Below are 14,765 nucleotides of genomic sequence, written 5' to 3'. Positions count from 1 at the left end.
CCTCTCTTCCTCATCCAGCCAAAAATGACAGTGCTAAGTTCTGCCAGGCTTGCTCGCAGAGCAGTCTGAGACTCCCTCCCTCTCACTGCTGTGACACCCCACATAACACAAGTGTGTGTGTGTGTGTGTGTGTGTGTGTCTCCTTTTCTGCCCTTCACACGGATGTTGCTGACCATGTGAAGAGGGCTGAGGAGAGACTGAGCCTATACCGGGCTAGGCCTTGCATTCAGCCTCTCTCTCACTCTCTCTCTGAGCATAATACAGTCACACAATTGCACAATCGTCAATACCTGGGTCGCTCCATAAGAGGGCGGCCTCGCCAACATCAAGTGATTAACTTCCTATATGAGTGCACTCTCTATCTACCTTGTTTGACCAGCACTTGCACACACTCACAGAGGGAGAGAGAGAGAGATTCCAGAGTATAAATAGCTCCCTGGCAGAAGTCTGGCACCTCTTCATTTTGTCCTCTATGCTAACAGGACAAGGGGGTTCATAACCAGCTACGCCCCCTTACAAACTCTCTGTCTCTCTGGCTAGCTGGGAGCTGCCATCGGTTGCCATGGCAGCACTGCAGCAGACATTAGCATTCCGTGCAGTGCCAGTGAGACCATCGTGGGAACATTCTAGAGGACCTTTTGTGAGGGGGACAAGTTGCACAAGTGCAAGAGGACCTTGACAAGGTCACAGCCAATAGAATCCGTTACATGTCATAAATACAGTACATCTATGCATTCAGAAGGCCTTTTTTATGTTTTTAAATGGTTAACAGGATTAGCAGCCCCATTAAAAGCAATCCCCCAAACAGTTACAGTAGGGCTATGTAGTTCTTAAACTGCCCTACTTGGAGTTGGACAGAATATTTGCCAGTCTGTATTTCTTTTTCCATTCATGCATTTATTAGTTTCCCTGTTTTTTCTATGTTGGGGGGGGGGGGGGGGGGGGGAATGTATTGATGCTTTTATGTAGTTGAGGTTTTATCCCAGTTAAACCAAGACAAACACATAGTGGGCCCAAGTTTATAGATTTGGTTTTACTGCCATCTAATGGCTGCCATTGATATAACATTCCACTGATACCAGATAAGGTTTAGATCAGTGGTTCTCAAATAGTGTCATGCCAAGGACCCTCAAATTGAATATATTTGGCGGTGGACCCCCATCTGAAAATATGTTGTGCCGGGAGCCCCATAAGAGAAGAGATGTGCTTAGTGTTGTTAACATTGTTCAAGGTGTATCCAAATGTTTCACAATGGTTCAAGATTTTTAAAAGATCTTCCACAAATAGCTCTATATTCTGATAGTACTCATTGCTATAATAGACTAGAGTGTTTGTTTTAAGTAACATGAGTGAGTCTGCATCTCTCACCAGCTCTTTATTAAACAGAAAATACATTTCAGGTTCGGATACCAATCAGGATACAGATTAAAAAAGTGTAATGAGCTGACAAAACTGGAACTGGAACACTATAAAACATGAACTGATAAATACTCTCTCCTGATTGGCTGAAAAGTTGTCACCTACCTGAACCTGAAAATATATTTTCTGTTTTCAGAGCTGGAGAGACTGGGAGACCTGTTACTGAACAAACACACCTGCAATTATTACCATATTACTAATATTACTAGTATCAGATTTTTACCTTTAATTAAAAATAGGGTTAAAGTGGTTAAAGCGTTTTTGATTCTATATTAATGAATTCTGCAGAGGACTCACTGACACACACACACACACACACACACACACACACACACACACACACACACACACACACACACACACACACACACACACACACACACATACACACACACACACACACACACACACACACACACACACACACACACACTTTTGTGCCTTGAACCACAGTTTGAGAAACATTGTCCTATATTTACAGACAATGAACAAGTGAGATATTAATATTGTTTGATTTGATGTGCTGGGAATGTAATGACTAAGGTACAGTAAAAAAAAATCTCCATTCAGTAGCTGTAATAGTATATGTCACAATGTCTTTAAAACTCATTCTTCCAGTGTTAAGCCCTTTGCACACAGGACAGTTGCGTTTTTTCCGTTTGCTGCATGAATAAAAGGCATTGGATTTGGTGTGCAATGCTGTGCGGAATCGGTGCTGCGGATCCCAAAAGGAGTCATGAAAGGACTGATGAGTTTTTTACCGCATGCGACAAGACGCACAAATCGAACTGGGTTCGATCGAGAAAAAGACGCACGGCCGCAGCCACTCGTCGCACGGCTAATTCGGATCCGGTGTGCATGAGGTCGTAGAGAATCATTGTTTTCTTTTTAAAAAGTGAAATTGTCCGTTTTATCCGTACGGATAAACGCGCGTGTGTGCAAAGGGCTTAAGGCTTAAAAACCTTTAAAAAAAAATACGACAGGAGTTGCTTTCGTTTGCCAACTGCTAGGCACATTGCTTGAGTTTAATAAAGTGCAAATCATACATAAAAATGTCACCCTTTAAACTTCCTAGAGTTACGTTTCATACCCGAAATAAGGCTAGTTCTGTGTGAAAGCAGTTTGGACAACATACTGTACATTAACTGCTCACACAAGCACACACAGAGGCAAGGTTACTACCTACAGTACAGGCAAAGAAAGGTGTCAAACGGTGTTAAATCAAAGGGTCTTTCTAAGAGACCACTAAAAAAGTATCTGTGCTTCTGTGAACGTTTATAAAACGTCCTCTGTTACAGTATATTACAGTGATTGATGAACTAAATACCAGGTTCATGGCTACAATGTGAGTTTAGTGTTGACATCAAATGCCATCGTGCAACTGCTGCACTGTGAAATCCCCAGTGTTCTGTTATAGTATAGCAGTGGTTCTCAACCTTTTAAGGCCACAACCCATAAAAAGAATCACATTTTAATTGGGGACCCACCGCCCTATGAGCACTAAGAGTTGAGGAATTAGTGAATTACATTTTGTATAACACATTTCTATTGTGAAAATAACAGAACTACATGCTCACAACACTCTAGATCGACTATTTTCACAATTTCTGCCTCTAATATTTGACAGTTTGGCCAATGTTTAATTTGTCATTTTAGAGGTAAGTCCTTAAATTGTCACTGTGCATATACCCTCTATACACTTAATCTTTATGCTGGTTTGTTTACTTTTGAGTGAGAAAACAATGTCGCACATTAAGTTAATCATCTGGGGACCCCCCAAAATAACTTGGGGACCCCCCTGGGCCCACAGTTTGAGAACCACTGCAGTAAAGGGACGCTGAGTATCTCGTTGTGTACTGTAGGTAACTACCACTACTGTATACCTGAAACACCCACCTCTCTGATCTCCCAAATCTCCTCACAAACCCATGCCTGAGAACGGCTACGGAATCGGATCAAACAGGCAGTGGTGATCAAATCGGAAGACAGCGTCGGCGCGGCTCACAGGGCCGTCTCGCCCTCGCCGCCGCCCATGTCCACCCTCCTGGGGACCCTGCCCTCGTCCATGTCCTCCCACTCGTCCTCCGGCAGGCCCTCCTGCTCCTCCTGGTCCTCCTCCTGGACCCGTCTCCTCCAGCGGAGGAGCCCGTAGCGGAGTGGGAACAGGAAGAGGGCGGGGTCGGGCATGTCGCGCGGCCGCTGTGGCGAGGTCACGCTCTCCCGCGGAACGCAGGCCCTGACCCTCTCCTCCCTGACGCTCCTCAGTGCGTGTCTGCCCTCCTGCTGCCCAGGAGGAGACGCCAGAGGAGGCAGGGAGAGAAGCCGGGAGTCAGTGCCTTCCTCCTCCTCCTCATCCTCCTCCTGATTGATTGATTTTTGATTGAATACTTTATTAGAAGTTTGCAATAGTACAGGACAGTATAGTTCAGATACAACTAAAGGGATTTAGACCACAAGAAAGCGCAATGGCTTGTTTGCATTCCTTTTGTACTCAATCCATGAAAACATTAAATGTACAGACAAAACGGTACTATGCAGAAAAGACTTCATAACACAATCAGAAAAAAACAGATAATAAGTGATATTTACAGTAAAAGGGTCCTCCTCCTCCTCTACTCCTCCACCCGTCTCTCCTCTGGCCTCCCACACGCTGCCCTTGCTGCGCTGCTCGTAGAGTTGGATGCGCGTGTTGTGGAGCTCCTGGGAGAGCGCGGCGGCCACCGACGTCTGCCGCTGGAGGTCGCGGCTCAGGGAGGCGATCCTGTGGCTGCGCCGCCGGAGCTCGTCCAGGAAGTGGCGCTCCTCCTCCCTCAGGCTGCGGCCCAGCGCTGACGAGCGCGCCCGGCCCGCGCGCAGCTCCCCGCGCACAGCCGCCACCGTCCCCTGCCGCTCCCACAGCAGCTGCTCCGCTGCCTCGCAGCGCACCGACAGCCCCCTCACCTCATCGTCTGAGAGGCGTGTGGGCCACGGGAGCACATGCAAACAAGAGTGAGTGGGGTAGTACTATTTATTCATCCCCATGTTTGGGCCGAATCTGGGGGGAATGAGATCAGTGAAACTTTTTTTAAGTAGTCAAACAGGACAGGTACATGGGCACCCCCCCCCCCCCCCCCCCTTGAAGACCAGGCCGATTGCTGCTGTTGCTGGACTCCCACTCTAGCATAGTAACCTTATCAGTTTGTTTTGAGAGGTCTGAAGTTTTGCTTTTAATGCCTTTGAGGTGCTAGAGTACCGCCAGGTGCATGCATACATAATCAAAATGACACTGGATGACGGCTCCAGCTAGTGTCCTCAAAGCACCATGATGTATATTTGGGGGATATATCTCTTATGTTTCTCCCTTTGTCTATCCTATCCGATTAAAAGGATCCTTGTCTTCCCTGACTGACATATCGAGTTGCAAAGTCTTACCTGCAGCGCTCTGAACAGAACACCTGGAGTTCAGCTCACAGCTAAGCTCTATGGAGAGAAAATAATACATCACATGAAAGACATATGGAGAGAGAGCGATATTAGTATAGAATGGATGAATATGACTAAGAGAGAGAGAGAGAGAGAGAGAGAGAGAGAGAGAGAGAGAGAGAGAGAGAGAGAGAGAGAGAGAGAGAGACTGACCATGGCAGCGTTTCTTCAGGTGTGCTATCTCCATGTGCAGACCGGTGATCATGAGCAGGTGTTGCTGCTGGAGGAAGGTCATGCCCCTCTGCACACTCAACAGCTGCTGGCCCAGCAGCCTCTGACTCCCCATCACCATGGTCTCCATGGCCATTTCACACGCAACAACACCACCTATGGATGGAGGAAATGCTGTGGTAGTGGCGGTACTGTACTGTCATAGGTAAAATGTTAAGATTATTATAATGATCTATGATTTATTATCGCAGAACGGAGGCAAAAGTGCGCAGTTAAGGTGTAAACATGGTTTTCTTTTGTTTAAGTTTTAATGCACAAAGAAATATAAAGCACACGATTTTTCTCAAATAGCTACTTTTCCCACAACCAATGCTATTGTTCGTGTGATGATAAGTTTGTGAAATGGAAAACTGCGTGGCCTACTTACCTTAATAATATTCGGCTGCGATGAGAGCGTTGTTCATGGCTTCAGCACCATCGTTCTACCTTCCCTCCTCGTCCACGGTTTTTGATTTGTCCTTGATATTAGCAGAGAGCACCGAAATAAAACAGCCGCAGTGCAATGAAGAATGCCTGGTTCGGTTTCTTTGCTCGCATGTGATGTGATAGTGTGATACCGATCCGGCTGCACCGCTGCAGAGTCGAAAGAAATCTCTCGTTATGCTTCTGGTTGGTTGCCGTCCGCGAGGCACCGGTAGGCGGTGTCGCGTCTCAAAAAGAACAGAACAGATGCACAAAACATCAACTCGTCGCGGTGCAATAGGTTGTTAGCTTGTAGATCTGTCCTTTTTTGTCAGGCGACACCTCGGAACGGGACACACCTTTCTTTGGGGGCAGAGAGAGTACATTTTTCATGAATGCCAGCAACAATGCCTCGAAGCATGGAGGAGGAAGCCTCCTTTAAATTGAAGGTCTTCCATGGTAATTTGATAGCTTTTTTGTGTCAGCCTAAATGTATAGCCTATGCCTATGGTAGCTGCCATGGGCAAATGGTCACTTACAGTAATTTGTGTTTAAATGTAGGCTGGCCTGCTTTCCCCCTCCAGTAGGATTAGAAGAACACGTGATGCCAATTAAGCAAAATGGGGCCTTGTTAATTTGATATATTTTTAGACAGCAACTGAACCTAACTCACATTGTTAGTGTAGCCAGTAGCTCTCTCTCTCTCTCTCTCTCTCTCTCTCTCTCTCTCTCTCTCTCTCTCTCTCTATCTCTCTCTCGCTCTCTGTTTAATAAAACACAATATGTATTATTGGGCTTATACTGTAGGTTACATAATAAGTTAGTAATCATCATCATCATCCTCTCAATCATACAATCACCCTTTTATTTTGAAGGCAGACACAATCAGCTTCAGACAGTATTACTCAACCAATAGTCCTACCCTATAGGGTCTAAATGTCTCATTGGAAGTCATAGAAGACAACCTCCAATCCAGCCACTGCAGATGCACTATTGTATCAACACAAATATACGGTACAGATAATAACAGATTGGTTTTAAACAACATTTCATTCATTCATTAAAATAAGATCAGTCTGCAGCTTTAATAATGCAAGATGAATTGCTGAGTAAGTGAATATAATTCCAATTAACTGTAAGGCTAGAAAAATATTCTGGGAGTTGTTCTGTTTGTACTTGTTGTATAATAGGCTCAAATGATTCTGATAGCATGAACACATTTTCAGGACCATGGACAGAGTCACCAGGCCCAGTACCTCTACCGCAGTCCCCCTTATTATACAAGTAACACTAACAAAACATTCCAAATAGAGACACTCAAAATTGCACACTGCAATGTAACTGCCAAAGCAATGTCCCTTTTTTTGTTTGTTTTTTATGTCTGAAGAAGGCATAAATGCCCAAATATAGTAAACACTCTTGCATTGGGAGTTATGATTAATCTGTGTATTCCATTTGTTTTGTTAAATACGGTCACCATACAGGCAATGCATATTGCTTCCACTGAACTGTTTGACCAGGGTCTGTCTCTCCTTGTCTGTTTGCTGGTTCTTCATGCCCGGCAGGGGGATCCTCTCCGTACGAGGGCAGGTTTCGTTGTAAGGACAGACTTTAAGATGTGCCGACATGGATGACATATAATGGATGTCAGTGACGTGCCACGAATCCACTTGGGAGAACAGGTGACTGAACTGCCATACCTGGTGAGAGGAAAGGAGATTATAGGAAATCATGGGCCATTTACAGGTACTCACTCATTTATGCTAAAACTGCAGCGATGCCAAATGTGGAAATTAACTAATTGCAAGTACTCTTCTTACTGTGATTGGGTATGATGTCAGATGTCATAGACATCATAGGACTTTCACATTACAAATAACTGAGTAAGCATGTTTGGGCTCTCAGGGGTTTCATTATATGGGTAACTGGTCCGATATACATCACTGGCCAGATGGCCAAGACATGGCGTGACCGTCGCTTGTCGCCCTGAGGCGTCTTACTAGTTAAGGTACAATCCTTCATCATAAGGTAAACTAAAGAAAGCGTTCTCAAAGAAATTACTTGGAGAGCATCACTGAATTGAAGAGGGATCGGTTGGTAATGTGTAGTATTCATTTTGAAATGATTATGGTCAGGTAACGATGCATGTAACCCAGAGTATACTCTTTGAGTAGATTTCAAAACAAGTAGCCTTGTAGTGCTAGATCTTCTACTGGTACTTCTACCATAAAATATTTTACCCTTACAGGTAAATTCTTACACTAGATTAACATAGGGTTTTAATGTGTAGTCAGTGCTCTTTATAAAGAGTCCATCCATACAACCAGGGGGGAGGCCTCACCGGTTTGGCCCTCCACTTGACTCCACCGTGGGAGTTGGTCTTCCTCTCCCAGTGCAGCGTGACCATCCCTCTGTCCTGGAGCAGAGAGGAGCACACCTCCCTCATAAGGTGGGACACCAGAGCCAGCTGGGACAGGGACATGCTGTCCAGGAAACTGGCCATGTGGCACAGCACCTCATAGGGCAGGGAGCTCAGAGAGTCCTGTCCTGCTCCTCCTCCTGCCCTGCCTGCTCTCCTCCTCTGGGTGCTGGGTGCCGCCTGCTTCTCTAGCAGGGCGGGCAGGACGGGACGCAGGTTGAAGCATCTGAGCTCCTTGCTGGAGGAGTTAAAAGGCATGATGGCGTCAAGGTTGTTGAATTAATGTAAACATATATACTGTAGGGTTGCTTATAGATTCAAGATTTGTTTTAATTGTTCAAGTACACAAATGCTAACAAAATATATAGTCTTAGACTGTTGTATGGCCAAGATCCCTAATGTCATCAATATTAAGCCCATATCTGGGAATGCCCATATATGGAGTGTCAGTCACATGATAACCAGTGTGGTTGTCGTGATGCGAGTCACACTTGCAAATGTATTCCGTCCTTTTCCCTTTTATGCCCATATATGGAGATCCCTGATGTCATCAATATTAAGCCCATTTCTGGGTCTGGGAATGCCCATATATGGACATATTGTGTCAGTCCCTGTTGTTTCAGCGCGACCTTGAGTTTTGAACATGCTGTGAGCATGACAATGTGGATTTGTGAGTGTCAGAGTTTACAGTATTTACTCACTTGTAGGTGACAGTAGCCTCGTGTGTGGAAGGTTGGAACCTCCTCTGGCTATAGGTGCAGCCCAGGTACGCCAGGGGACACCTTTCCTCAAACCAGCTATTGAGACACATCTGGATCTCACTGTGTACATTTCTGGACAATTACAAGAGACAGTGTATGAGTACTTGAGTGACAGTGTATTCGTGTTGTTGCAAATGCATGGAAAATAGATATTTTTTAAAGTGTGCGCAAAATATACTTTATGTGCATTTGAGACTTTACTTTGGGAATAATCAAAATGTTTATGTTAAATAAGATTTTAGTTTGAATATTATATCAGAGATTCTGCTAAGACAGTTTGCTCTTATGTGACACTTGAATTTATATGCGAAGTACTCCCTCTTGTGGTAAAAAAAGTTAATTGTATGCTCCAGAGAAATTCAGAAGCAAGGAGGCACTGAGCAGCACATCCCCAGGTCTGTAAAGATTTTGCATACTGAAACTTCATTATACATCACATGGAACGTGAATGGGAAATGGGACATTTCAGATGGCAGGAAAACAATATCAAATATACCCATAATGCAAGAATAAGAGAGGAAAATGATATATAACTCTAGGGATAATTATTAACTAGAAAGAAAGAGTGGTATGTATTTTTGGGGGTCTTTTTGTGCTTTTATTGGTAGTGAAGTAGTTAGAGAGGAAAGAGGGAGAGAGAGATGGGGAGTGAGTGACAAGCAGCAAAGGACATCGGGATCGGGGCTCGAACCCGCAGCACACTGTCAGGCTACCTAAGAGCCTAGGTGCCCGGACTGCTACGCTGGCCGTCTGGGCCCCATAAACTAGTTTTAATATAGGATAAAGTCTATCATATGATGGTGTCACTCCCCAAAAATAGCAGATCTACAAATTATTTTGGGGGGTCTCCACATGATTCATTTAATGTGCAACATTGTTTTCTCACTCAACAGTAAACAAACCAACATAAAGTGTAAGTGTATAGAGGGTATCTGCACATTTCTGTTGTTCAATTGAAGGACTTTTTAATACCTCTAAAATGACAAATTAAACATTGGCCAAATGATCAAATATCAGAGGCAGAAATTGTGAAAATAGCTGCTCTACAAGGCGTTGTGAGCATGTAGAGCGGCTATTTTCACAATAGAACCGTGTTATACAAAATCTAATGCCTCAACTCTTAGTGCTCGTCAGGGTAGGGGGGGCGTCCCCAGTTAAAATATGATTCTTTTGGGGGTCACGGCCTGAAAAGGTTGAGAACCCCTGCAGTTCACCTGAAGTGTGCTGGGAGCTCCCTGCGATGGAAGCTCTTTCCACAGCGGAAGGTGAAGCCGGAGTTTCCGCTGTGGTTCCTGGTGCTGATGCAGTCCGCGTGCAGCTTGAGGCGGAGCCTCAGTGGCTTGTCCGCCGCCATGTCCGCCAGGGTTGTCCTCCGTTTGAACGGCGCCTTGCGGAACCAGTGGGTCTGGGTGCCCTCGTTCACGTAGGCACCGTCTACGCCTTCCGGATGGCTGATCTGCCACCATAATCAATAGTTATCAATGCAAACCATGGAACAGGAATCAAATATATATACTGTACAGTGTACATCCATCGTAACACTAACACTAGTACTATGCAAGCCCAAATAATCCCAAATTACAGAAATTTCGACTTTCCCCAGCAGACCCCAGCAGCCCTCATAGCATAGAGTAGAACCCATAAGCCTATTGCTACTTAAGCAATTTGTTGTGGTCGAATGTTTTTTTTTTCTTCTTTTTTTCTTTCATGAATCTGTTCTTATTAGTTGTCATTGTACACACATCCATTTGGTTGTCCCACACAAGCCGCTAATAGTCACTCGCAATTTCCCTGAATTGCATCTTTCTAGTTATTTGTTTTTATAAAAAGGATATCTATAATAATTCAACCTCTCTCTGACCTTATGACCCAGGGCCTCCATCTCTGCGTATGCCAGCAGAGCGGACTCAACCTCATCCATGTACCAGTCGTCCTGCTTCTGTGCCAGGTCAGACGTATCCACGCCCTTCACCTCCGTCTTAGCCTTCTGTTTATTGTCAAGTATGTGGACCCGGTTTTTGTGACGGTAGCTGGTTGGGACCTGGAGGAAAATAGGATAGAATAGAATGATATTAAACAGAATAGTGACGGACGGTACATAAAACCAAATAGAACAATGCAAAACAAAATAGAATCCTTCGGGACTTGACACTCCCACCACACAAACACACACACACACACACACACACACACACACACACACACACACACACACCTTGAACGTGCACAGTGTCTGGACAGGGATAGGCTCCAGGCTTCCGTACACAAAGTCCTTCTCTCTGGGCGTGCAGGCCTCGATCTGCCCAAAGTGCAGCAGCATGCGTCCATGATGCACCAGGTACATGTTGTACTCGTGCGGGGAGAGTGTCTGCTCCAGGCGCTCCAGGACCCCCTCGTGCCACGGAGAGGACATTGAGTCCTGCTGGGGGTGGGGTCCGGCAGGGCTCCCCTCCTGGCCCTGTGGAGGGTCGGGTCCGGCAGGGGCCCCTTCCTGGTCCTGCCACCAGGTGTGGGGTTCGGCAGTGGCAGTGGCAGTGGCAGTGGCAGTGGCCGCGGCACCTCCGGCATTCACCTCACCCTTTCTCTTGCCTTCCTCTTGTACATCCTTTCCCCTTTCCCCTCCTGCACTCGTCGTTGCCTTTGTTTCCTCGAGGTTTGCCTCAGAAATGGCACATTGACCTCTGTCCATGCTGAACATCCTCTCCATCAGGTTGTAAGTGCGGGTTTGTCTGGCCTTGTCTACCTCTTTCCCTGCACTGCTCTCGTCACTGCCTGAATTCTCCCTGGAACTGACAACAGGCTGCGGCTCTCTGAGTGGACGACGCTCTGGACCTACACGAGACCAAGGATGGAGGAACATATAGTGAAATAGACATGCCAAGTGACAGTAGAACCATGGAAATCAATTGGTTGACTTTTACAAACAATATTATATATAGACAGTCACAGTATTATAGTATTATATATTCATATTCATAATAATATTTCCATCAGTAATAACGTTCCTCTTTGCCAGCAACCCTGTCAGAGCATCTTGTGAGTCGGTTTTAGGCCACAACACACAAATTGTGCAACGCAGCAGTAGAGGATAAACCTTACATACAGTGATGAATTGAACAGTAATTCGATATACGTAGTATGCTGGTGTAATGTGTATGTATTATATATACATATACAAATAGTAAAATCCTCACTGTTAACTCTGAGAGTGCATGTAGAAATTAATAAATGTACACCGAGGACTTATTGCGACCGTAGGTCGCAGTTTACTATCAGAACCGTCACATCTTGACCGTATCTGTCTGTATGTATGGATAACGCTTGTCTTTTTTGTTGATTGACTTTCACGCTCTGACATCATTGTGATGTCATGGGAACCAAATCCCCTTTATGCCCATATATGGAGATATGGAGATCCCTGTGATGCTAGGGGAACCAAATCCCTTTATGACCATATATGGAGATCCCTGATGTCATCAATATTAAGTCCCTATCTGTGAATGACAATATATAATCACTGTGATGTCAGGGGAACCAAATCCCTTTTATTGCCATATATTGAGATCACTGTGATGCCAGGGGAACCAAATCCCTTTGGCCAGATGGCCAAGACATGGTGCAAACTCGCCCTTTAGGGCCCTTAGGTGTCTTACTGGTATATTGTGTATATATTGTGATTGTGATTCACTTTTGTTTGCAGCTTTACCGTTCATGGTTAGATTCAATTCGACATTCGGCGTCCTCTTCATCCTCACGTTCTCTTTCGCCATCTCTTCCTCCTTCCTCTTCTCCTCCTCCTTTCTCTTCTCCTCCTCTTTCCTCACAGCCTCCTCCTTCCTCTTCTCCTCCTCGTCGTCGTCGTCGTCGTCCATCTGCTCCGGGAACAGGGGTTTCATCCTCAGCCGGCCATACAGCTCTCTCTGGTCCTCCAGGGCCATGGCCAGGTCCAGGGCCTCCGCTGCCTCTCCCGCACTCTCCCTCAGAACATTATCTTGCAGGGCTATGGTGTTGTGTGGGTGCGTGTAGTCCGTGGGCCAGCGCAGCCACTCCATGGAGCAGCACACCACACTGGCCGGGCAGCTGGCCAAGTGCTCTGCCCGCATGGACCGGGGCATGGAGTGCGGGCAGCCATACTCGACGTTGAGGCAGGGAACACTGGCGTTGGGGCAGAGCAGCGCGTGCTCCTCCTCCTTGCACAGGTGGTAGTGAGTGCCGCAGTACAGGTGGCATTGGGTCAGCGCGCAGGACACAGAGATGACCACCTTCTCCTTGCAGCGGACACTGTGGCAGCTCTCACAGTGGGAATGGAGCTGGGTCTTGGGGGCCCGAGTCTGGCGGTCCCGAGAGTGAGAAAGACAGAGACGTAGAGAGGGAAAACAGACATGAATGTTGTATTTAAAGCAGGTTTATTAATGCATATTTTCAGAACAGAAGCCTATACTCCTATGCTCAGAACTGTTCAGTCACCATCACCAGACAGACAGAAATGCCGTCGGAGAGACAGAGAACAAAACATATTTTATCTACAGTGACATCAGGCCCTATAGTGCAAATAGATGAAGGAAATCAACATCACTTGAGTGTGTTGGAGGCACAGACAAAGGTGCGTCTTGTGACGATTTGGCTCCTTTTTGTGGCTTGAAAAACGAATATTTGGACATCCAGTTTTCATGTTGCAGGTACCATAGTTTTGCGCCATGCAAGACAGAAAATAAAATGTATACGATCCGTCTCACGATATCAATGCTGATACCTGTGTTGTGTGCAACTCCAAGACAATGGCAGACTAGGCCACACCCACAAATACCCATATGTGTGTCTCACATGTAGAAACTGTATTGCATGTAATGTACTGTTTATCAAGTGTGCATTGATTAACTCACGAAAGGTGTGTAGTCACACCTATAGCTCAGAGTCTAATTAGTTCAATTAGTTAGAGTTAGATTAAATCAGCCATATACTAATGGCAGTCACTTCTCCTAATAATCAGTGGTGGATTATCGAACAGGCCTACTGACCCGGCAGGCCAGAGAGCTCAGGGGCCCCTATAGGCCAGAGCCTTTGCATGAATTGTCGCGGCTAGTACATTCACATTTCTTGTTAAAGGGCTTAGTCATTCATATCAATACTAACAGAGCCCTAGAAGTCCTACTGAAACTGAAGGAATAGTGTAAACATTCACTTTGAAGATGATACCAGAATCAAACCATCATGATACCATTCAAGTGAGTGTTTAATGTCTTACACCTAATTACATCATAGTAAAACAGCTGAGCTACAAGTATGCTCACAACTGCATACATATTGCGCATGTATGCATGCATGCATACTTGTAGATCAGCTAATTCCGGCACATGGCACCATCATACAACAGAGTGCAGTTAATTGTGTATAGTGTATACTGTGTGTGCCTTGATTCTGTTGCCTTACAGGTAAATGTAATTATTGTACTGTTGTCTGCAAGTCAGTGTAGCCTATCCCTGTCAGTGTGGCTGGCCATTTTGCGAGCCCATGCCCAGGGGCCCAAATGTCTCATAATTTGCCTAAACCGGGATGTTAATAGTTAGGACTAGGAGGATGGGTAAATTCTACGAACGAGCAAATGCACTGTAGCGAATACAACAACATTGAAGGGGACACGAAAACTTTAACCATAGTAGGTCACTGTCCTGATAGTCTTATAAGTCTTACGTTTAGGAAGAACGTTAAAACCAAACACCTTAATCAGTCCCAGCTACATTCTGATTCTGGTCTTTTCTCCTTGTCAAATGCGCAAAATCCGGAGTGTTAATTTAATATAAAACTAACCTTCATACATAAGATGGCCTACATGAGTTATGACTGTGTGACTGTGACTGTGTACTAGACATGGTCCAAAACTCCAAACATTAATTGACCATGGCTAATTGTGTAATATACATAAAAATGAAAAATAAAAATGACATACCTGGCTTCTCCTATGCATCCTCAGCAAAGTTCTTTGTTTATCTTACTTTCCACAGTGTCCTGAAGAAAGAGGGCAAGATTCAAGATTGGGTTTCATTCTCTCACACTGGTGTTAATTCAAATAA

The 14,765-nt window shown here is 45.2% G+C and overlaps 2 protein-coding genes across 2 annotated transcripts; both read right to left on the bottom strand.

Annotated features, from left to right (window-relative positions):
• Window positions 1-3,420: 3,420 nt before the first annotated feature.
• LOC308304832 (uncharacterized protein) lies at window positions 3,421-5,182 on the bottom strand (the record flags this gene model as incomplete). The annotated part of the gene is made up of 3 exons (XM_080749461.1): window positions 3,421-3,702; window positions 4,009-4,367; window positions 5,035-5,182. The coding sequence occupies 3 exons, from the start codon at window positions 5,180-5,182 to the stop codon at window positions 3,421-3,423; spliced, it is 789 nt and encodes a 262-aa protein (XP_080605587.1).
• Window positions 5,183-6,977: 1,795 nt separating this feature from the next.
• On the bottom strand, window positions 6,978-14,659 carry LOC308304831 (F-box only protein 40-like; the record flags this gene model as incomplete). Its single annotated transcript, XM_080749460.1, has 8 exons — window positions 6,978-7,214; window positions 7,856-8,171; window positions 8,635-8,766; window positions 9,909-10,150; window positions 10,556-10,735; window positions 10,910-11,518; window positions 12,519-13,025; window positions 14,642-14,659. 8 exons carry the CDS (start codon window positions 14,657-14,659, stop codon window positions 6,978-6,980), a joined length of 2,241 nt encoding a protein of 746 aa, XP_080605586.1.
• Between the last annotated feature and the right edge of the window lie 106 nt (window positions 14,660-14,765).

The sequence above is a fragment of the Nannobrachium achirus genome (assembly GCF_963921795.1).
Source record: "Nannobrachium achirus genome assembly, chromosome: 19".
NCBI lineage: Eukaryota > Metazoa > Chordata > Actinopteri > Myctophiformes > Myctophidae > Nannobrachium > Nannobrachium achirus.
Note: the sequence above shows the minus strand (reverse complement) of the source record. Positions and strands in the feature narration are given on the sequence as shown.